We start from the raw sequence: 24,364 nt of genomic DNA, 5'->3' as shown, positions 1-24,364 counted from the left end.
ATCCACAAAGAGCTTCCACATCTCTCCAACGAATAGTTTCCAGCAGGTGGATGGGTCAGACGATGCCGTGGGGTCAAGGATGGTGTTTTCTTCAAAGTCCATATTGGCTGTCTGCCCTTCGTCCTCTGTTTGAACTGTTGGTGAGCCGTTGTTTGTCTCTTCATTGTTGTCCTTAGTGTGGTCTGCCTTGGTGCTTGATTGACTAGCTACTTCTAGGGGTTGCGCTATTCCGGCGTCAACTTCCGTCCCTAGTTCGGTTGTGTCAGTTAGGTCGACTGGGCAGATATGATGACTTCCAGGCGTAAATTCTGCGACGAAGTCTGCCAAAGATTGAGCTTTTATTGCGGTCTTGGGTTGGAACTTGATGTCGAATTGTCCCAACTCTACTGCCCATTTCAAAATTCGCCCACTGAAGTTCGCCCTTTCAAACAGAGCTTTTAGTGGAAAGGCTGTGAGGACGACGATGGTGTGGGCGTGAAAGTAGTGCGCTAATTTTCTGGATGCCATCATTAATGCTAATGCTAGTTTCTCTAATGGCAAGTACCTTGTTTCGGCTCCCAATAATGTCTTACTGACATAAAAGATGGGCAAGTGTTGTATTCCTTCTGCACGAACCAACACCGCGCTGACTGCGTGCTGAGAGACTGCCAGGTACAAAAAGAGTTCTTCACCAGGTACTGGAGTAACAAGTAGTGGTGGGGAAGACATGTACTCCTTCAAGCTTTCCAGAGCTCGGTCGCATTCTTCATCCCACTCAAACTTGGCCTTTAAAGCTTGGAAGAATGGTCGTAGCCTGTCTGATGACCTGCTTATGAACCGGTTGAGTGCAGCCGCCATTCCAGTGAGATGCCGCACTTCTTTGACTGAGTTTGGTCTCTCCAACTCCTGGATTGCTTTGATCTGAGAGGGGTCTGCTTCTATACCTCGGTTGGTCACCAGGAAGCCCAAGAATTTGCCAGATCCAACTCCGAATGCGCATTTGGACGCGTTGAGGCGCAACTTGTGTTTCTTCAGGATCTGGAACATCTCGCCCAAATCTTTCAGATGGTCATTCTCATCCTTGCTTTTGACCACCATGTCGTCGATGTAGGCCTCCATTGTTCTGCCTAACAATGGTTCAAACATCTTGGTGACCATCCTTTGGAATGTCGCCCCTGCGTTCTTTAGGCCAAAGGGCATGACCTTGTAGCAATATAACCCCCTTGGTGTTGTGAAGGATGTGACCTCCTGGTCTGGTTCATGCATGGCGATCTGGTGGTAGCCTCTGTATGCATCCAGGAAGCTGAGACGGTTATGCCCTGCCGTTAGGTCCACCAGTTGATCTATCCTTGGTAGAGGGAAGCTATCTTTGGGGCATGCCTTGTTGACTGTTTTGTAGTCGATGCAGACACGCTATTTACCATTCTTTTTTGGCACTACGACGGTGTTGGAGATCCATTTTGGGTAGTGCACTTCCCTTATCGCTCCTGCCTCCAGCAGGTTGCCTACCTCTTCTGCCACTATTTCGGCGTGGTGGAGTGCCGATCTGCGTGTGCGTTGAATGACTGGTCTGGCGGATGGGTGGACATTGAGTTGGTGACTGATGAAGTTTGGATCAATGCCTGGCATGTCGTAAGGTGTCCAGGCAAACACTTCGATATTAGAGGTCAAGAATTCCAAGACCTCTAATCTCTCAGCGCTGGACAATGATGAGCCAAGCAAGAAGAACTTATCCGGGTTCTTCTCATCTATTTTTACCTCCACCAAGTCTTCCACCGCTTTCTGATCAGCCTCTTTGCCGACGTCCGCGAATAGTTCATTACTCTCTGGTTCTTCTACCGAATGAACGTATCCTTTGGCAGCTCGGCTTCCGTTCGCTGTGGCGAAGCATTGTTTTGACATGATCTGATCGCCATAGACTTCTTCAATTATACCGGCGTCATTGGGGAACCGCATTACCTGATGGTACGACGACGCTACCGAACGCATGGCATGCAGCCATGTTCGGCCCAGGATGATGTTGTAGGTGGAGGGGACCTTCAATACCCAGAACTCCACTTGTTTTGTTACACTTCCTGCTCTGACTGGAAGGATTATTTTGCCGACAGGCCACTCTGGCATGGAGTTGAATCCAATCAAGGGAGAAACTGCAGGTGCCAAGTCTTTGTCTTGCAGCTTTAGTTGTTTGAATGTGTTGTAATACATGATCTCACATGAACTACCCTGGTCAATCAGAATCCGCTTGACGTCAAAATCCTTGACTCGGAGAGTGACGACCAGGGCATCATTATGGGGGCAGTAAATTCGTTCTAAGTCCTTATCTGAAAAGGTCATGACGTTTGTTGCCTCTGTCCTCCCCTTCTTGATGGCAGGTTGGGCACTTAATACTTCCCTAAAGTGCTCAGCCTTCTTGATTGAACCTCTGAGCTCACATACGCGCTCGGGTTCAAAAACTCCATGAATTACATTGATAATGCCTTGAGGTGGTGCATCGTTTGGCATTCTATTGGGATGGTCATTATGATCTTGGGGGGCCGGTTGCGCTCCTCCTTCAATGTATTCGTTCAAGTGGCCTGCTGCCACCAATTCTTCCAAGTGCTGTCTCAGTGGCGTGCAATTCTCAGTTCGGTGCCCCTTTTCTTTGTGGAAGGTGCACCGTGATCTGTCATCGTAATTCTTCTGACCTTCCCCTAGCTTGGCTGGCCACTTGACAAAAGGCTTGTCTTTTATTTCGCTCAGAATCCGATATATTGGTTTTTTGAACACCGTTGTTATGGCAGTGCGGATTCTCAACCATCTTTTGTTTGGGTCTTCTCCGTTATCTCGTCTGTCACGTCCGTTTTTATTCCGTCGATCTACTGTATTGACCTTTGCTGAGGTCTTCTTTTCTGGCATTGTGGTTGTACTAGTTTTTGCTTTTGAACGTGCGCCATCCTCTTCTACCCTGATGTGCTGATGCACTCTCTCCATCAGGGCCTCCATGGTGAGGGGTGGCGTCATGGTAATCGAATCCCTTAGTCGGTTCCCTACTGGTAGGCCTCTTTTATATTGCGCAATGGCTAGATTGGTGGGGCAGTCTCCAATCTGGTTGAATGTCTCCCAGTAGCGACTGTTGTAAGATCTGAGGGTCTCTTTTTCACCCATGTCGATGGAGAGTAACTGGTCTATCTCCACCGGTGTTTTAGTATTTGTCCGAAACCTTGTTACGAACGCTTCTGCCAATTGGGCCCAGGAGGCTATGCTGCCCTCTGGGAGTTTTTCAAACCAAGTCAAGCCTAGGTCGCCCAGACTTGATGGGAAGAGTATGCACATTAAGGCCTCGTTTCGCCTGTACACAGCCATGACTTGGCGAAAGTGGCTCAAGTGTGAATACGGGTCCGTCTTCCCTTCATATGTATTGAATTTCGGCTGAAGGAAGCCTGATGGTAGGGGTGCGTTTTCGATCGCTGGGACAAACGGCGAAGTCTGTAGTCTTGCCAATGCCTTGTCCGTTGGTTCGTAGGCCGGTCGCGGTATTGGCATTCCAACCTCGACGCTTCCATGCGTCCGAGGAGCCAACCGTTGTAAGGCCGAAACTCGGTGTGGATCTTTTGCCCTGGCATCCTCCTTGCATCGTGCTTTTTCTTCTAGCACGGTTCGTAAGTCGGATGACCTGGGCAGCTCTGTTTGTCTGGGTCTGGTTTGGTGTGAATGTGAAGGCCAATACGTGCTTCCTTCAGTGTATGATCTTTCGGATCTCGTCCTCTCAGACCTGGAGTGACGAGTCCTTGAAGATAAGGAGTGAGTGTCGCCTGTCCTGAGGCTTCTGCTCTCTCCTTGGGAGGGTGTAGTATTCCTACTACGATTCTCTGAGTGGCGAGGGGGCGTCTTGTGCTTGCGCCCCTCTCCTGTCGCCACATCTTTAGTCTTCATCTGGCGTTTCAAAGCCTCCATGTCCGCCGCCATCCTTCGAATTAGTTCATCTTGTTCCTTCACGCGATCTTCCAGGGCTTGAGGATCTATCCTCCTCCTTTGCCTGTCAGGGCTCTGAGAATGTCGAGGGCTGCTATTCCGTCTTCCCCTGCCACTCCTCCTGGAGTTATGTTGTTGGGGCTCCAGATCTGCCATAGGAGGGACAGAGGGTAATCCTTCGCGCCTTGCGCCCCCCTCTGGAGTTAGTCCGTCGATGGCGGACTGTGGCAAGTCTTCAATGTGTGCCATTGAATGAGAAAAAGAGAAGCTTAGTCAAGAGATTTTTGTTCTTGTCTGTTCTTCCCACAGACGGCGCCAATTGTACGGGGAGGAAATAATTCTCCTCGTATAATCCTGTTGACCAAGTCCACGCTCCTTCGTACGACGTCGCTTTGTCACCTGAAAACACAAACGTGAGCTAGCTGGCGGGTGTGTGCCGGAAACCTCTCCGATGCCTAAGTCAGAAAACTTGACAAATAGGCAAGGCTCTAAGTTCTCAGAAAGATTGTGTTCAATTACCTCCTCCAAGGTGATGCTTGTAGGCTTTTATAAGTTTCCCGTGGCACAATCCTGGTAGGACTTGTATTTCTCCATGCAGAGTCCTCCTAGGATTCATACTCCAAAGGATAATGCTTATCCTTTTACACCCTCCCCCACAGTTTAAACCAAGTGGGATGGTTTTCTCCATAGCCGAACTACCACACGACCGAAATAACACTGGCTATGCTGAGCCACAGAGAAGGCCGAACTATCCTTAGCTCGGTCTTCTCCTTTAACTCATTACTTCGGCTGCCCCTGTTCAACCTTGGTATGCTTAGATCAAACTTCCAAGTAACAAGTTCTGACCGACTTAACCAGAGTGTGTCACGACCGGACTAATTCCGAAACCGATCTTCCCAGAACATACTGCGACCGGACTAACTCTAAGACCGGCCCTACTCCGAGTTGTCTCTGGACCGGAGTAGCCTTACTCTTCCTTGGGCCGAAGCAACTATCTCTTCTTGAGCCGGAATAAACTCACCTCCTTGGGCCGAAGTAACTTTGTCTCCCCAAGGCCGGAGTAACCTTGCCCTCTAGGCCGGAGTATTCAGTACGGCCTTTTTACCTAGTCCTCTGCGTTTTGGGCCTCAAAACCCAACTCGAAGCTCGGCCCAATTTTCCCAAAAATTACCCTCTCAGGTGTGTATTTAAATAGTTAGTGATATGTTAATATATGGTCAGTAATGAAAAGTTAAGGTATGAAATAAGATATGTTTAAATCTTAAAAATTATTTTGTGTGTGTAGCAATGGTTTGGTTATGTTTGGAAAATGAGAGTCAGTTGTATACAAAGTTATCAAAATTTATATATATATATATATATATGCGCTTAGTAAATGTAATGTAAGTATATGGAAATGTTTAAAATACATATTTTCATTAATTTTTATGATTAAAATACATTTTTTCTGACAACTTTACTTAACAAAAATAGTCAGATAGTTTAGATTGAAAATAAATCAAAATAATAAAATTTAAATTAACAAAATTAAAAATTAAAATTTTGTTTTGTTATAAGACTTAAACCCTGATTTGTTTGTTTGTTCTTTTTTTTATATATTTTATTTATAATTTTCCCTTAATTTTATTTTAGGCATAATCCAATGCTATAAAACTAGAGGAAACTTTATTTCAGTGTAACTTGAAAAAATTATTTACATTTTAATGATAAATCTTACAGCATTAAAAAATAATTTTATAAACTTTTCTATGTATTTGAAATTATTTTTGTAATTGTTCACTGGTATGTTATTCTCCAATAAAATTATCATAGTTGTAATTTAACCAAACACTATAATGGGTAGACTTAATTAATTTTTTTTTTTTCAGAAACAAGAAAACATATATATATATATATATACAAGTTTAAAAAAGCCCGTGCAAGTCCCGTGCAAGGCACGTGCTATTATTACAATATATTTAAGTTTTGTATTTTGATAATTTTTTAAAAATTAGAATATTGTTTTATGAAATTAAATAGAATAAATCATTAGATATATGATAGAATTATGTGATATGATATGTATCATTTTTTGATTTGTTATACATCTAATGATGTAGACTCCAATTCCATTACCATATCATTTTGGATGAATTTATGAGTCTTTAACATTTCTTCCAAATTTATTAAAAAAAAATTATGGTGTATAGTTTTTCTTAACAAATAGATATAAAACAAATATTAAGATAATTATCCCATCTAAAAAAAATTACTGAGATAATTCATTGAACTAATAAAGAAATAGAAGAAAATACATATATATATATATATATACAAATGACTAATTTTATTAAGGGCGCTCGGTTAAAAAATCCAAAATTGAATTTTTCTCGACAAGATATCCGGGAAATTCTATATCTACACACCAAATTATCTTTGTGTACATCTTTTCTCAATCCACACATTTAATAATTTGATTTTTATTTCTTCATCTTAGTCCACACGCTTCACATTTCAAATATACCCTCACATTCTCTGTGTACATTCTCTCCTTCCATCATTTCTCACTCCAAAAACCTTAATTTTCATGAACATCAACTTCAACCACACACAGGAACACGAGCTTGAGCAAAGCATCAATGAAAGAACACGACCCATTCTTAGAAACCTCTTGACCTTTGAATCGTTATTGGGTTTGATCAAGTAGTTCTTCTTCTTTGCACTAAGCCACTTCTTTGTCTTCGCTACAGTAGTTTGTTTCTTGGTACTAAAGGTGTGACTTCTGAGATATCTTTGTCTCCAAGCATAGCTCTCATGGAGATTTTTGGGTGGCCTTGCATAGCCAAGAGGAGAAGGAGAAGAAGTAGATGGTAATAATAATGATGATGATGATAAGCCTTCCTCTTGTTTGTTCTTGCTTATCTGTCTCAAGAATTCTTTATTTGCTTGTGCCTATTGATAAAGCTTCATGTGTCTTTTCTCTACTGGCAATGGAGATTGGACATCTAATATACACCTTTCAATGCAACTTTTGTAAACACAATTCTGTAAATTGCTTTCAATAGGTATATGATTATGTTTTGATATATGGGCTATATTTCTTCTGTTTAATTTTTGGAAGATTAATTGTTCAAATTTCATTTTCAGAACGAAGTCCGCCGATTGAAGAAGTTATACAATCTGGTGTTATTCCCCGCTTTGTATGGTTGAGGTTTGGGCATGGGAGGCAATGGCCGGCGGTAGCCGATGGTGAAGTCGCTGGTGAGATGGTGGTGGGTAAGATGTGTATGGAGAAATTGTGAGATGTGCGGGCGAGATGACGGTGGGTGAGATGGTAATTTTGTTAAAGGATAAAATTGTGATTCTGAAAAAATGCATTAAGTTTGTGGAGTAAGGAAACTTGGTGTGTGTAAATAGAATTTCCCAAGATATCCAATGTTTATTTTCTTTGTCCATAAGGACAAGCCATCTTAAAATGACGAAAATACCCCCTACTTCACGTTTTTATCACTCTATTATGGTTACATTTCACCTCTCTCAAAAACAACAATCAATCAATCAATCTCTCTCTCTCTCTCTCTTTTTCTCTCTCTCTGTCTCATTTTTTCTACCACCACCAAGTTGGCCACTGCCACTGCCACTGCCACCGCCATCGCCATCGCCATCGCCACCGATCTTTCCACTCAATCTCTCTCCAGATCTCTCTCTTCTAACACTTGTCATGAACTCGGATCAGTTCGATCATCGGAGCTAGCAGCTTTGCCGCCGTTTGAGAGCTACCAAAAGTTTATTTTCGTCGCGATCTATCTCCGATGGCATCTTCTAGATCCGCAGTCGATCTTCTTCTTATTCTCTCTCTCTCTCTCCATCTCAGATGTGATCTGTATCAATGAGAAACTAAAACTAAAATTGATAATGCCAGTTTCAATGCCAGTAACTCTGTAAAAGACAAACAGTTCGTTAGGTTTTTTCGCGAGGCTTGGCCTTACTTTCGAGCTCACCGGAAAGGAACCTTTGTTGTCATTATTTTCGTTGAAATTATTGATAGCCCTTCCTTGAATCCCATTCTGATGGCACGTTTCTAATCATCTACTACTACTACTACTACTACCACCTATATTTCCCCATATCTCTATATTTGTATGCGTAAAATATATATATATATATATATATGTGTGTGTGTGTGTGTGTGTGTGTGTGTATGTGATGAATAGTTTATTTTGCTTGTAATTGTTGCTTGAGTTGAATTTGTCTTAATTAATTCAGTTGTTTAAAAATTACTATATATTTTTTTTTCTTTCTTTCTTGAAATTTTATCAGTTTTTGTTATAGACATGGATTGTGTGTTCTTTTCAATTTCACCAAGTTAAAAGACTCTAAACAAACTGTACTATGTGATTGATTACCACCAGAATTCTTTGGCATATCTATAAATACAAGTGAGAATGAAAGAAAAATTATTGTTATAAACAATCTATTGTGTTTTGTGTTTTTAATCTGTTGAAATTTTGAACAGATTCTAATATTTGTTCTGTGTTTTGTGTTTTTTTTTTTTTATCTATTTAACAGATAAAGGTTTGGAAAGTTTTAAACAGATAGAGAAAGAACCCATAGATTGAATTCAGATAAAAAAATTTAACTAGATATTTGAACAGATAAGGGAAAAAATTTGAATAAACAGTTAAAAATATTTAACAAATAGTTAACAAATTTGAACAGATAGACACAAATTTTGAACAGATAGAAAATAATTTGAACAGATAGATGAAAATATTGAACAGATAGTCAAAAAAGTCAACAGATAAAAAAAGTTAACATATAAATTAAGGGGTAAAATTGAAAACAAAATGTTCTTCAAAACAAGTAAAAGAATCTCTCACCAAACTATTCCACAAATTGTGGACATTTCACCAATAAAAAAAATACACTGGACCCAATGTCTTAGACACATTCTAAATTGGATTTATCACCAATATTCTCTTTTATTAATACATAAATTTTACTCGCATAACAAATAACCAATTTTATTAATAAGTAAATCAATAATTTTTAATGATATGAAAAATATTTTTTAGTTAATCATTTTGTTAATAAATAAATCATTAAATTAATTAATAATTTTTAATGATATGAGAAATAGTTTTCAATAAATAATTTTAATAATTTATTATTGCATAGGAGAATATTTTTTTTTTCCCTAAGTGTTGTGTTAAATTAAAATTTATAACAAACGACAGTTGTAATTTCTAATATTATAAGACCAATTCATATTTTAAACAAACGTTATGGGTGTATTTGTAATTTGTTAAAAAAAAATTATATTTCATAATTGACCAAAAATGGTTGCGTAATTACGAAAAAAACCTGTTTCATAATTGACCAAGAATGTTTACGTAATTACGAAAAAAATTTATTGTATAATTGATTAAGAATATTTGCGTGATTTTGAGAAAACTTTCAGTTAACATATAGGCTATCATTAGTAAATTATTTAAAATAAAAAAACAAAATTTAAAAGGATAGACGAATTTTAAACAGTTAAGCGGTTTTATATATATAGATATAGAACTAAAGATTAATTTATAAATCTGGCTAAATCTTGTGTAAGTCACTACAACAAAAATAGTCTTTAGAGACGAAAACTAATGACGAAATTTTTTTTTGTCACGAAATATGTATCTTTTAATGACGAAAATCATATTTCGTCTCCAAATATATCATTTTTAGAGACAAAAATAAAATTTCGTCACCAATCTAAATCATAATAAAAAAAATAGGTGACGAAATTATATTTCGTCATTATTTATATTTTTTTTGTAACCAAATATCTTCCCGCTAATATTTTCGGTGGGCGCCAAAATTAATAGACTTTTGATGACGAAAAAATTTGTCACAAATTATAAAATTATTAATGACAAATATATTTTTGTCACCAATAATTTGGTGATATTTTAATATCATTTAGTGACAAAACTATTTTTGTGGCCAATATTTTTATCTTTGGTGAAGAAATAATTTTGTCACCAAAATATAATTTAGTCACTAAATATTTTAGGGGAAATAAAAATGTTTTGTTACAATCGGTTCCTTTTCTCAATCACACACAATCATTTCTCGGTTCAAACCTATTTCTCACACACACACACACACACACACACACACACACGTTATACACAGGGCCCTCACCGCCGCTGCTCACATTGGATCAACCCACCGCCGCTCTACCATTTCCGACAGCCCTCACCGCCGACAGCCCTCACCGCCGACAGCCCTCACTACCGCCGCCGTTAGCCCCCTCCTTTCCTCACCGCCGCTGCTGTGCCGATCGGAGAACACCGTTGTTAGTCTCTCTCTCTCTCTCTCTCTCTCTCTCTCTCTCTCTATGCTTAAAGGCTGTGGGTGATTTTGGTTGTTGATTACTTTTTAATTTACTCAAAATGAAAATTTTGTGAGTGTTTTGATCAATTCGATGTAAAAAGAAAATGAAATTTTGGTTGATTTTTTGTGTTAGTTTTGATTTGATCCCTTCTGGCATTAGGGTTTAGTTGGAATGTCATCAATTTTTTGCAAATTTATTTACTTTAGAGGTTATCTCTACTGATATCTGAGGCTGTGGGTGATTTTGGTTGTTAATTACAATTTAATTTACAGGAAATTGGGGTTATGATTATGGGTGCTTCGATGGATTTGACGGGACTGATCAGTGTAAAATAAAATGAAAAATTGGTTTAATTATGTGTTAGTTTTGATTTTATCCCCCTTCTGGCATTAGGGTTTAATTGGAATGTACTCAGATTTTTGTAAATTTATTTACTTGAGATTTTGTTATATTGATGGGACTTTAGTTTTGATTTAATGGTTTATCTCTTTATTTAGAGTTTGTAAGTTTTAGAATTTTATAGGATATGAATCATAAAATGAAAAGAATGTTGTTACGGATCTATAGTCCTGCCCTATATATTATAGGTTGTTTGTCGCACTCCATTTTTTGACTTAAAATGATGTTCTTTTGCCCTAGAAGTCTCATCTCGGCAGACCTTGTGGTTAACTTTGCCTTCTCTCATCATATAACTCAAATCACCTTAGTTTGCATACATTCATACATATATACATGCCCTTGGTGGTTGCACTGTAGCTTCAAAAGTTTGATACTGATAGACATATCTCATGTCCCAGCTCTATAGGACTTGAATGGAAAATTTAATACCCAGAATAGAGGGAAAACAATGCAGCTGTTATGATCTGCTGTTCTATTCCAAGAATCAAAATGTTATGTTGTCATCTGTTGAGCAAAGTAATGACAGTTTTATGTTTGCTTTTGCGCAAAATTGTATGCTGTGTATCTTTTTCCATACGATGCAATATGAATTTATGAACAAATCATACAATTTTCACAACACTTGCACAATGAACTAGATTAAAACAACATTTTGACTACTTTTTTGTTCTTTCTATCACTTTATTTGGCTATTGGCTATTGGCTATTGGCTATGTTACCATATGGATAAGGCTTAGTGAGTTTATGAAGTTTGGTTCCAGGGATATGGTGTTGTTCTTGTTAATACTGATGAAGCAGGTACCTTGTTTGTGACAAATTATCGTCTTCTTTTTCTGGTAAGTGATGCGCATTATATTTTCTATTACAAATTGTTGTCTTCTTTTTCTTTTTAATTTGTTATAAGCAGTTGTTTAACTCCAATAGTTGAATAACATTTTTCCTTACTTTTCAAGAGTGAGGGATCCAGAAATATTATTGTTGTTGGCACTATTCCGCTAGCTGCAATTGAGAAGTTCAACAAAATTGTGAGTCTGATCCCTATTTCCTTTTTAATGAACTTTTTTTCTTCTTCTTCTTCTTCTTCTTCTTCTTCTTCTTCTTCTTCTTCTCTTCGTGTTCATGATGCATGATCTTCATTCGCTTATAAAAAGAAAAAGAAAAAAACGGGATCTTTATTCTTCAAATCTGTCACTCTGTCAGAGAACCAGAGTTGGTTTTGCAGTGCTAGGGAGTTAGTATGAGAGTGTTTTGAGGAATGAAATTAGGGTTCATGAGGAGCTATTTAATTTATTTATTGAAAACATAGTTGTTAAAACCAGGCCAGGATGGTAGTCTGATTCTCTGATCAGGTAAATGGGGCCCAACAGTCTTAGCATACGATTGACTTGGATATAATATATATATATATATATATATATTTTATTGCTTATTTATTTATTTAAATTATAGATACATTGAGTGAGTATTAAGATTGAGGGTAATGCTGGGAAAATGGAGACCAAATTTTACGTTAGTTATTGCATTTGATAGATAATGCTGAATTAGGACTCATTTAACCAACCTTAAATAGATGACTGGAGGCTTTGCTGAGTTGAATTATGTGTGTTTACTCTAATAAAACTTGGCAATTATGCTTTGCACCTTGTACCTGCATTTTTGTAATTGTTGGCCAACTTCAAATTCTTCTCATTGTTCAAAATTGGGCAAGCCTTAATTATTTATCTTTCTTTGAGTATAAAATGATTAAATCTTCATATTTGTTGCTTTGTTGGGAGGTAGGCTATGAAGCTTCCATCAGCACCTCGGCAGTCTGACAGGACTCTATCACGGCGACTTCTCCAGGTCATAGGTACATTATTTTACAAATTGCTCGTTTGATTTCTTTGTCTTTAGTTCACTTTTTTTGGAGGTCAAGGTTTAACACATATGATTTCAATAATGTTTGTATTTGTTGGATTGAGATTGAATAGAAATGCTAGACTGAATGATGTTTGGAAACTTTTGGAATAGAAGCGTCTATTGTATGTAGGCATATTGATTGTTGGAATGGTGAAGGTTCTGGAAGTGATTTCAGTATTGGAGGCGGTTTAAGTGACAAGAGTGGAAATCAGTTTTCCTTTTTTTTTTTTTTCAAAATAAAAAAATCTGTGTTCCCCTCTCCTTGTTACTTGTAAGCAAGAATTAGTTGATGCTGTGAAGGTTCACGGTTGTGGTTGGGGTGGTTGATGGTATTAAAGGTAGTTCTGGTTGCAATGGGTGGATTTTGATGCGGTCTGGTAATGGGAAAGTGGTGGTGTTATGGTAATGATGGTTTTGGTATTTAAAGCTAATATGTAGTGGAAGGAAGTTTTGATAGTTCATAGTCTTGGCCAAGAATTGTGATTGGATTTTTAAGAACATGCTTTGGGAAATCTCATCAGCTATAGTAGGTCCAAAATTTTGTGTACAATGGAGTAAGGGTCCTTGAACTCGGAATGATTAAACAAACTTATTTACGCCATGTGCGTAAATGTAATAACTCAAAGATAATAACTAGTTGATTATGTGATTCATATTCCTAGTTAGCTTGGCAAGCCATGTGCGTCAATTTAAAAAGACTATTAAGTTTCGCCATCGTATGCAAAATTGTATGTTATGTTGTCATCGTATGCAAAATCGTGCAACAGCCACGAGATGGCCCAGGAAACACCTCAAACACCTCGGGACAGACCAATGTGAGTTGTGAAAACTTACGGAACTAGCACGGGACTCCCGGTTTGAAAAGTAAGTCAAAAAATGCACTTTTCCACACTTAAGCTTGAAAATGGGCCTTCGGGGGCCAAAATCGTGCAACAGCCACGAGACGGCCCAGGGAACACCTCAAACACCTCGGGAGGGACCAATGTGAGTTATGGAAACTAACGGAACTAGCATGGGACTCTCGGTTTGAAAAGTAAGTCCAAAAATGTACTTTTTTACACTTAAGCTTGAAAATAGGTCTTCGGGGGCCAAAATCGTGCAACAGCCACGAGACGGCCTGGGAAACACCTCAAACACCTCGGGATGAACCAATATGAGCTGTGAAAACTTACGGAACTAGCACGGGACTCCCGGTTTGAAAACTAAGTCCAAAAATGCACTTTTTCACACTTAAGCTTGAAAATAGACCTTCGGGGGCCAAAATCGTGCAACAGCCACGAGACGACCCAGGAAACACCTCAAACACCTCGGGATGGACCAATGCGAGTTGTGAAAACTTACGGAACTAACACGAGACTCCCGGTTTGAAAACTAAGTCCAAAAATGCACTTTTCCACACTTAAGCTTGAAAATAGGCCTTCGGGAGCCAAAATCGTGCAAAAGCCACGAAATGGCCCGTGAAACACCTCAAACACCTCGGGACGGACCAATGTGAGTTGTGAAAACTTACGGAACTAGCACGGGACTCCCAGTTTGAAAACTAAGTCCAAAAATGCACTTTTCCACACTTAAGTTTGAAAATAGGCCTTCGGGGGCCAAAATCGTGCAACAGCCACGAGACGGCCCAGGGAACACCTCAAACACCTCGGGAGGGACCAATGTGAGTTATGGAAACTAACGGAACTAGCACAGGACTCGCAGCTTGAAAAGTAAGTCCAAAAATGCACGTTTTTACACTTAAGCTTGAAAATAGGCCTTCGGAGGCCAAAATCGTGCAACAGCCACGAGACGGCCCGGGAAACACCTCAAACACATCGGGATGGACCAATGTAAGTTGTGAAAACTTACGGAACTAGCATGGGACTCCTGGTTTGAAAACTAAGCCCAAAAATGCACTTTTCCACACTTAAGCTTGAAAATAGGCCTTCGGGAGCCAAAATCGTGCAAAAGCCACGAGATGGCCCGTGAAACACCTCAAACACCTCGGGACGGACCAATGTGAGTTGTGAAAACTTACGGAACTAGCACGGGACTCCCAGTTTGAAAACTAAGTCCAAAAATGCACTTTTCCACACTTAAGTTTGAAAATAGGCCTTCGGGGGCCAAACTCGTGCAACAGCCACGAGACGGCCCAGGGAACACCTCAAACACCTCGGGAGGGACCAATGTGAGTTATGGAAACTAACGGAACTAGCATGGGACTCTCGGTTTGAAAAGTAAGTCCAAAAATATACTTTTTTACACTTAAGCTTGAAAATAGGCCTTCGGGGGCTAAAATCGTGCAACAGCCACGAGACGGCCTGGGAAACACCTCAAACACCTCGGGATGAACCAATGTGAGTTGTGAAAACTTACGGAACTAGCACGGGACTCCCGGTTTGAAAACTAAGTCCAAAAATGCACTTTTTCACACTTAAGCTTGAAAATAGACCTTCGGGGGCCAAAATCGTGCAACAGCCACGAGACGACCTGGGAAACACCTCAAACACCTCGGGATGGACCAATGCGAGTTGTGAAAACTTACGGAACTAGCACGGGACTCCCGGTTTGAAAACTAAGTCCAAAAATGCACTTTTTCACACTTAAGCTTGAAAATAGACCTTCGGGGGCCAAAATCGTGCAACAGCCACGAGACGGCCCAGGGAACACCTCAAACACCTCGGGAGGGACCAATGTGAGTTATGGAAACTAACGGAACTAGCACAGGACTCGCAGCTTGAAAAGTAAGTCCAAAAATGCACGTTTTTACACTTAAGCTTGAAAATAGGCCTTCGGAGGCCAAAATCGTGCAACAGCCACGAGACGGCCCGGGAAACACCTCAAACACATCGGGATGGACCAATGTAAGTTTTGAAAACTTACGGAACTAGCATGGGACTCCTGGTTTGAAAACTAAGCTCAAAAATGTACTTTTTCACACTTGAGCTTGAGACCTTCGGGGGCCAAAATCGTGCAACAGCCACGAGACGGCCCGGGAAACACCTCAAACACCTCGGGATGGACCAATGTGAGTTGTGGAAATTTACGGAACTAGCACGGGACTCTCGGTTTGAAAACTAAGTCCAAAAATGCATGTTAAATTGTATATGTTATGGATAAGATAATAATTGTCTAACTGACATTTTTTTTTTTTTTTTGTGTTTCATTTTTTTGCAGATTCGAGATTTGATATGGACGTGTTTGGTAATTTGGAGGGCCGATGGTAGCTCATTTTGTGTTTTTGTTCATATTACCTTACATGTATTTTGGTTGTGTTGTAAATTTTATATTTTTGTTAGTATTACGGGGCATGTTTGGTAATCCGCCCTTGATATTTTATTTTTGTTGATATTAGTAGACATGTTTTTTGTTGGATATTAGGAGATGTGTTTGGTAATCTGCATACGGTTGATATTATATTTTTGTGGATATTAGTAGACGTTTTTTGTGGATATTTGGAGACATGTTTATAATCTGAATGCAGTTCATATTGTATTTTTGTGGATAGTGCTAAAATTCGATTGTGATGATTATGAAAATGAACAGATTTTTGTATTGATTTGTAATAGATATTTTATTGAACAGGTTATTGAAATGCGCAGGGAATTGTTACTGAAAAGAAAAAATTTCGGAAGAAAATAGTACCTCCATTTTCAAAATTTTTAATTTTTATTAGTGACGAAATAAAAAATGTCGCTATTAGTTTTAAAAAAACATGACGAATAATTTTGTCACTAATGATATAGTACGAAATCAAAAATTTCGTCATATTTGCTGAATATTTCGTCGCTAAATTGAAATATTTGGTGACAAAATATTTTTTGTCATTGAATAAATTTTTTTTTTGCTCATTTTAGTGACGAATTTTTTTATCACCTTAATCCATATCATTGGTGAGGAAAACTTTCGTCACTAAAATATATTTGGTGACGAAATATTTCGTCGCAAAAAATAATTAAAATAAAATATTATTTAGTTTTGGTGACAAAATTGGTGCCTTAGAGGACGAAAAATTCAACATTTGGAGACGAAACATTTTGTCGCCAAAAATGAAAAATAGGTGACGAAACTGTTTTTCGTCACCAGGTACTTTTTGTGACGACGTATAGGCCACGAACGTGGTGACAAATTTTTTTCGTCACAGATCACTTTAGTGACGAAATTTTGATGTTTGGAGACAAAATCAATCTGTCACCAAAGACCTTTTTTGTTGTAGTGAGTTTACTTACAATACGATCCACATAACGAAAAAAGCAAGAACTATCCTAATGTCTGAAATAATCATCGCTGCACTCCATTCCGGATCAATGTTGCCCTTTAAAACATTCACCAAAACTTCACAATCCGTGAAAATAAAAATGCAAGAAATTTGGTTGCCCACCAAACAAGGATTAGCTTCTGTCAGAAAAGGAGATGGATGCCACATCGCAAATGCGACTTTTGTTTGTTCTTCACCATAGCAAATTCAGGTCACACCAGCACTACCACCATGAACTTTTCAGGATCTATCGATTACAACATCCAGACCTATAAATCATCAACATTTATGAGAGAATTCTTTAGAATACTGTGTTCATGATCCAAGTCATCCGTTAAATATGCGAATGGACAGCTCGACCTAGAGTTAGGCCTAAGGATCCCCTCTTTCCAAATATTCTTGTCCCCGTGTCCTAAATCATTCACAATCATTGAATATGTGTTGAGATTATTAAATCTTAAAATTCTCATATGATCCAATACTTGTAAATGATTTAAGACGTGAGGATAAGAATATTTGGGGATCGGGAATCCTTGCTCCCAGAGTTAGACCCTTACTAGACAAGGGTAAATAAATCATTGGCTACATGAATTGTTTTAGGGGCAGTCCAGCAAATGTGTTAAAAAACTATGCTATTATGCTGCCACCAAATGGACCAGAAAATTGCTATGGACTGAATAACAATGTCCTCTTCCTTAATCATTTCCAGCTAATGCGAAATCAGGAAACCAAAATCTACTGTCAACATGAACATTATCGATTTGAGAATTTGTTGCTTTCACCATCATAACCAATTATTATTTTAGTACATAATTAATATCCATATCATTGTCTGTGGTACAACTTCCATTTTCATGTTTTACAAACAATGACAACCAACCAAAAAATAAATAAATTAATAGCAAGTTTTAAATAGGGTTAAAATATTGTTTGATTTAATTTTTAGAATATATCTATTAAATATTTGTATTAAAATTAAAAATTAATTTAGAAAAAAAATATAAAAAAATGAATAATTTTCATATAATATTTTATTTTTGAGAGAAGAAATAATTTTCAAACATTTAAAAAAATAATATTTATTTTTATCAAATTAATTTCTAATTAAAAAAAAAAAATCTCAGAAACCCGTTTTAGAAAAATGCTTGGGAGCACTAATTAGTGCTCCCACTAATTAGGTAGCAGTGGGTCTCGCCATTAATGATGTGATGTTTTGATCTTGGTGTTGTGTTTTTTTTTTTTTTTTTACTTTTTTAATGCATTAGTACTATTAGTGGTGATATTTTTAGTGGGATGAATCATTGTTTCTAAAACGTAATCTACTATTCCTACACTGTCTCTCTCTCTCCTCTCTCTCTCACACACACACACACACACACACACACTGAGCTGAGCTTGAAGAAAATGTCAAGAAGCAGAAGAGTTTCAGTTTCTTCCATTATTGGACCAAGAATAGCTCATAATTGTCAAAAAGGTACAATATTTCCCTTCTTTTTATTTGTTGTGTTTCGTTGTTTTCTCTCTACTACCCAAAACCCTAGTTCTCCTTCTTCTCCTCCTCAACCTAAAAATTTACACACACACCGAAGCAATTCGCGGCAAAATGATCTCGAAGATGCTGTAAATTGGTTCAATTGCATGCTCCAAATGCGACCTTTGCCCTCCATTTCTCAATTCAATAAAGCTTTAGGAACTATTACGAGAATGGGTCATCACGCCTTTGCTCTTTCTCTTATTCACAAATTGCACTTCTTCATTGGCATTCAGGTGGATATTTACACCTTCAACATTGCTATTAACTGTTACTGCCGCCTCAATCGAGTCGATTTTGGGTTGTCTCTTTTAGGTTCCCTCTTCAAACGCGGTTTTACACCTGATGCATTTACCTTCAACACTTTGTTAAATGGACTTATTTTGGTAGATAAAACCCCTGCAGCTGTGGACTTATTTAAGAAATTAATGAGAATGAGAGTAATTGAACCCGACGTGGTTATGTATGGAACCATTGTTAATGGGCTTTGTAGAACGGGGAACACTATCAGGGCTGTTAGTTTGCTTAGGATAATGGAAGAGGGAAGTTGTAAACCTGACACCATAGTGTATACCACGATTATTGATAGTCTTTGCAAGGATAGAATGGTGGATGATGCTATGAAACTCTTTTCTAAGATGAATGAACAAGGCATTCATCGAGATGTTGTCATTTATACCTCTTTGATTCATGGCCTATGTAATTTCGGTCGGTGGAAAGAGGCTACCGAAATGTTAAAAGAAATGTTGAATAGCGGTATAGCTCCAAATGTTCATATGTATAATGTGTTGGTGGATGCACTTATCAAGGAAGGGATGGTGAAAGAGGCTGAGGAGTTTTTTGATGTCATGACACAAAGAGGTGTGGACCCTGATGTAGTCACATATAATACTCTAATGAATGGATATTGTTTACATGGCCACATAGATGAAGCAATGAGAGTGTTCAACAACATGGTGGACAAGGGCCTTCACCGTAATGTTTTTAGCTATACCATTCTAATCAACGGATATTGCAAGAAGATGAAAATAGATGAGGCCATGCATCTCCTCCGAGAAATGCCTCGAAGGGGGTTGAAACCTGACACTAAAACTTTCAGTGCTATGTTACAGGGTTTGTTTCAATTAGGTAGATGTGGTGCTGCTCAAGAACTTTTTAGTCAGATGCAAGTTGCGGGCCTAATACCAAATGCCATGACTTATTGTATCATGTTGGATGGGCTATGCAAAAACGGGCATATTTCTGAAGCATTGTCATTATTCCACATGATGGAAAGCAATGGTTTAGATCTTGATGTTGCTATTCATAATGTTCTCATTAATGCATTCTGCAAGGATAAAAAACTTGATACCGCAAAGGCCCTTTTCTATAACCTTTCTTCCAAGGGATTACATCCTGATGTTAAGACATACACTATGATGATACAAGGCCTTTGTGAACAAGGCCTACTAGACGAAGCCAAAGAGTTGTTTGTGAAAATGGAACAGAATGGTTGTTTGCCAAATGATGTAACTTACAACATTGTCATCCAAGGATTTCTTGGGCAACAGAAGTACCATGAGGCGTCTATACTCCTTAAGGAAATGATTGGAATGGGGTTTTCAGCAAATGCATCTACTTCTTCCTTGATTGTAGATCTAATCACAACTAAAGGACAAGATCCCACTCTTCGAGAAGTGATAAAGAAGTTCATGCCAAAAGATAGTCATGGAATGCATGATATTGAGTAAATTTCTTAATTGTGAAGGTAAAGCTACACACATATTAAAATATTTATTATTAAGTGAAGCTCCTTTTTTTTTGGTTATATATTGACATGGGCTGATGTGTCTCCATCAACTATTTTGGACTTGCTGCTACATGACTTTGCAACATGTTTTCACATGTTGTAGATTCTTGTAGACTATTTGTTACCTCACTTTGCAGTATTTTAATTCACATGTTACAAATTCAAGTAGATTCTTTTTCAGTACCTATTGAATTATGTACAAGTGGTCATTTCTTAGGGATTTAGGACAAATGAAAGCCAGTGGTACTTTTGGTGATTTCTTTCTTAGGTATGTGGTCATCGACTAGTTCTCTAAAGCCGAATTCATGGTCTTAGTAGTTGTAGAGGATTAAATATCTCCGAATTTGGTGTTACTGTTGTAGTGTGCTAAATTGGTTACAATAATGGTTGGTCTTTGTGCTCTATGAGATTTATACAAAGCTTGAGAGGCTTTACATCATAAGACAAGATTGTCATTGTTAAATGAAAGAAAAAATTTAAAATTAAAATAAAAAGATCAATGAATAAATCCATTTAGAAGGCAATTCTTGCCTTGTTAGGATGCCTATTGTTGTTTTATAATTTCCATTTATGTATCTTGTGCATAATGCCTCATAATTCTTTCACCTTGTCAAAAATTTTTATTCCCCTCTTTAGAAGGTTCATATCGCCGTTGCAATGCTAAGCACCACCACTCACATACCTCGGTGTAGACATAATTCAATGGCAAGAGCAAATTCCTGTTGAATTGACAACTGTTCCTTTTCTTCTAAGCTATTCAAATACAATATTATTTTTATATTATTCTATTGTTATTTATTAGTGCACTATATATTCTTGTGTTGATTGTGATGACTATCAGAAGTTCATCCATGTTTTTGCTCCAATTGAAGGTCAGGTACTGGTAATTGACTTGATCAACTAGAGTTTCAGCAAGCTTTACAAAGCTAAAGCTTTAAGTGAAAGCTCTTAAGGATCAGGTTTTGATCATCGATCTAGTTTTAATTTTCACCCTCATTCCGATAATGGTGCAGGGACTTTGTTAAAGGATCCAGGTGCTAATTATTGAGATTATTCAAATCCTTGATGGAGTTGTAAAGGCTGTATCATCTCGGACTGGGAAGGATTTCTTGTGTAATCAAGGAATTTGCGAAGAGGATAGGTTCAGGTATTTGTTTTCTTTTTGTGGTCCTGAGCATGACAAATAATATTTACTTTTACAACAAAAAAAAATAAAGTAATGACATTTTGATTGTTGATATGCTAGAGGCATGTGTAATAATAAAATCACTTGTTTTGTTCTGTAGAGATTGAAGCCAAGTTCTTGTCAATTTTGTGTGCTATTAGAAAAAATCCATGTATGTGGAAAATTGATCTCTCTTTTTGTGCCGGTAAGAACAAAGAAAACATTTCTTGAAAAACAGAGGTTCCTATCCTGGTAGTGGTTGACAAATTAGTATTAAGGATTCTCCCATCTCAACATGCCACTGTTTGCTATAAGAGATTGTAAACACAGTTTCATGGTTAACCCTTTGGCCTCTAATGCACACGATGATAATCTAATTACCGAGGAATATCTACCAAGGATGCTAGAAGCATTTTTGAGGAGATGGACTGTTTGTGGGATAGTGTTTGCCATTTAACTTCTTTTTGGCAGATGGACTGTTTGTGGGATAGTGTTTGCCATTTAACTTCTTTTTGGGATTCGGGAAATCCTCTATTTAAGGGGGTTCCACTTTTTTTGTTAGCTAAAGATTGGTTGGCGGTGTGTGATATGTAGGCTTTTGCTTAAGAGTTTCTTATTAGGGTTTTGCTTTGTGTTTTTTCTTTTCTTTTGTAAGAGGATGTCTTATCCTTACTTTTTTGATTTATCAATAAAGTCCTTTGTTGTTGATCAAAAAAAAAAAAAAAAAGAAGCATTTTTGAGGAGCAAAGTTGTATAAGAACTGAAGTCCAATGTAGATGAAGCTCAAACAAAAAAAAAGTTCCACACTGGATTTACATATGCTGTGGTTGTGCCTTGGTATGCCCTGTTTATAGCTTTTTAGGGATAATTTTTATGAATATATTTGATCCCAAATCCCCATGTTTACAGAGATGACCTGTCTCCACGAAAAAGGGAAAATGGCAAGAAGAAAAAGTACAGGCTTACCCTGTTGATCAACCAACGACAAACTCTGAAAATCACTTCTTTCACTTGATTCTTCAAGAGATAGTTGTAATGTCCTTAAGAACATCCTACAGTGCATGGGTAGGTTCAGGTATTTGTTTTCTTTCCTTGGTCCTCTAGCTGTGACAAATAGTATTTGCTACTTGTGCAAGATCAGAACAAGAAAAAAAGAAAAGAAAGCACACTAGAGGCATCTCTTCTGTAGAGATTGAAATCAAGTTCTAGTGTATAATATTTGCATGAACTTATGTTGAGTCCTGATGAATTTGTTGTTAAAGTGAGACCTTTGCATGTTAAGCAATCTCTGCAACCGAATGTGCACTCCAGAAAACCCACTTTAATATGTTTTAGCTGGATGGATGCACAAAACTACCTGTCAATGGAAAAAGTAAAAATGAAAGTCTCATGGCTAGTCTATTTTGTATCGTCGCCCTTTTATTTTTCACCTAGTTGAGCAAATACACTGACTTGTTCTTTACTTGAAAATTTTCAACAAGCAAAGCCATACCTGGTCTATTAGGTGAGCTACACGAACCCATTATTGCAATTCTTAGATAGGTCATACCTGATGGCTAGTTGTGAACTTGTAGTCCTGTGGTGGAGTAAACAATATGCACTTTCTGATCTCCTTAATCTTGGTTCTTTTTGGCATTTCCCCTTCCTTTGTATCACCTTTGGTTTGAGCTATGTTACTAGTTATAGGTGTTTATAAAGACCAGATTTCATTGTCAGTTTGTTCTAGAGATGAATAAAAACCCTTGAGATTTCATTTGAATGTCTAGTCAATATGAGTCTAATTGTGAGAGTTCCTTTCTTGGTAGAGGTTTTGTAATGCAATAATGTTATGATTGGCTTAAAGGTAACTTTGCTGGCCCCTTAACAAAGAAAAAAAGTGATCTTTATTAGTCACCCTTTTGACTGAGAGCTAGAGGAATTCATGCTAAACTCCTGTATGTTTATTTATAATTGCAAATATGTTAGTCTTCTTCTTCATTCTCTACTAGGAGATTGCCATGTTCAATGCAATTGCTCACTTAATACTTCTTTAAATATAAATGTAGCTACTGCCTGAAAACATATATCTATTTTGTGCAGGTAAGAGAGGTGAAATTGATGTTTCCCGGTTGATGTTCATAGAAGCTTTATGGCAACATCCTTCAACAGCTGTGTCTTGTAAAGAAATGTTCCTCGGTTTATACACAAATAGGAGAACAAGGATGGATACTAAACTAATTGACTGTCAATCAGAGGGTGCATGGGAGTAACTCAGACCTTTTGCATTTGCAATGATTCTATATGTAACTATTTTCCTTGGTAGAAACATGTACTTAGCATTCTTACAATTTCTGTACCCACTGAGCTTTGAACCACTCAGTTTACCAGGCATAGCATTACAAGTTTCTTTTTTCTAAACTGTTTGCAGCAAATTATGGTCTCTGAAATACTGGCTGGTGATTCTTTTTCTTTTGTTTTTGATGAGAGATTGCTTATAAGATTTTTTTCGTTTTTTTTTTTAATGAATTTGTTGTCAATTTAGATTTTTAAAATTGGTGATGGAATTTTTGTTATGTCATTATCTATGTTATTACATGCCTTCAAAGTTGCTTCAATGTTGATATGTATGTTATTTTTTTTATTTTTTATTTTTTTAGGGGGTGTGTGTGTGAATGAGCCATGTATGTGCAAGACATATATCTTTGGAAAGAACAAAAGAAAATCTTTTTGGGGACTCCCAAATGTTCTCAGGTTTACTTTGTAGATTTTCTTCTTTTGGGTGACTTTCAAATGTTCTCAGGTTTACTTTGTAGATTTTCTTCTTTTTGGGGACTTCCAAATGTTCTCAAGTTTCATTCGCTCAAATTATCTTATCTTTTCAAAGTTGGCATTTTCAACTATGGCAAACCAAAGGAATATTACATCATTTTTTTTATAACAATTTGGCTAGAATATTGAAGCAATTTACCATGATGAATGAGAAAAACAGAAAAAAAGAAAAATAAAAAACAAAATTTAAGGTATTAAAAAATCTGGCCTTTTGTTTATTTATTTATTTGGGTTATTAAGCAAAATAG

At 37.5% G+C, this 24,364-nt stretch overlaps 1 protein-coding gene and 1 long non-coding RNA gene across 6 annotated transcripts; both read left to right on the top strand.

The window, feature by feature from the left end:
• The first annotated feature begins 10,856 nt into the window (after positions 1 to 10,856).
• On the top strand, positions 10,857 to 12,507 carry LOC145819594 (uncharacterized). The gene is made up of 3 exons (XR_014360342.1): positions 10,857 to 11,523; positions 11,641 to 11,712; positions 12,467 to 12,507. It is a non-coding gene; the product is annotated as an uncharacterized LOC145819594 (long non-coding RNA).
• Positions 12,508 to 18,127: 5,620 nt separating this feature from the next.
• LOC114310676 (uncharacterized) lies at positions 18,128 to 23,839 on the top strand. Of its 5 annotated transcripts, XM_028256753.2 has the most exons (5): positions 18,133 to 18,297; positions 18,591 to 20,101; positions 21,157 to 21,290; positions 22,218 to 22,383; positions 23,388 to 23,839. In XM_028256753.2, the coding sequence occupies exon 2, from the start codon at positions 18,783 to 18,785 to the stop codon at positions 20,082 to 20,084; it is 1,302 nt and encodes a 433-aa protein (XP_028112554.2). In that variant the 5' UTR covers positions 18,133 to 18,297; positions 18,591 to 18,782; the 3' UTR covers positions 20,085 to 20,101; positions 21,157 to 21,290; positions 22,218 to 22,383; positions 23,388 to 23,839. The 5 variants fall into 5 exon arrangements, with proteins under 5 accessions (XP_028112552.2, XP_028112554.2, XP_082770926.1 ...); XM_082914800.1 differs by lacking the exon at positions 22,218 to 22,383; XM_028256748.2 differs by having other exon boundaries at positions 18,172 to 20,101.
• The last annotated feature ends 525 nt before the right edge of the window (positions 23,840 to 24,364 follow it).

This window comes from Camellia sinensis, chromosome 2 (genome assembly GCF_055761805.1).
Source record: "Camellia sinensis isolate YWXY chromosome 2, ASM5576180v1, whole genome shotgun sequence".
Classification (NCBI taxonomy): domain Eukaryota; kingdom Viridiplantae; phylum Streptophyta; class Magnoliopsida; order Ericales; family Theaceae; genus Camellia; species Camellia sinensis.
The sequence above is the reverse complement of the archived record's forward strand: the minus strand, read 5'-3'. Positions and strand labels throughout refer to the sequence as shown.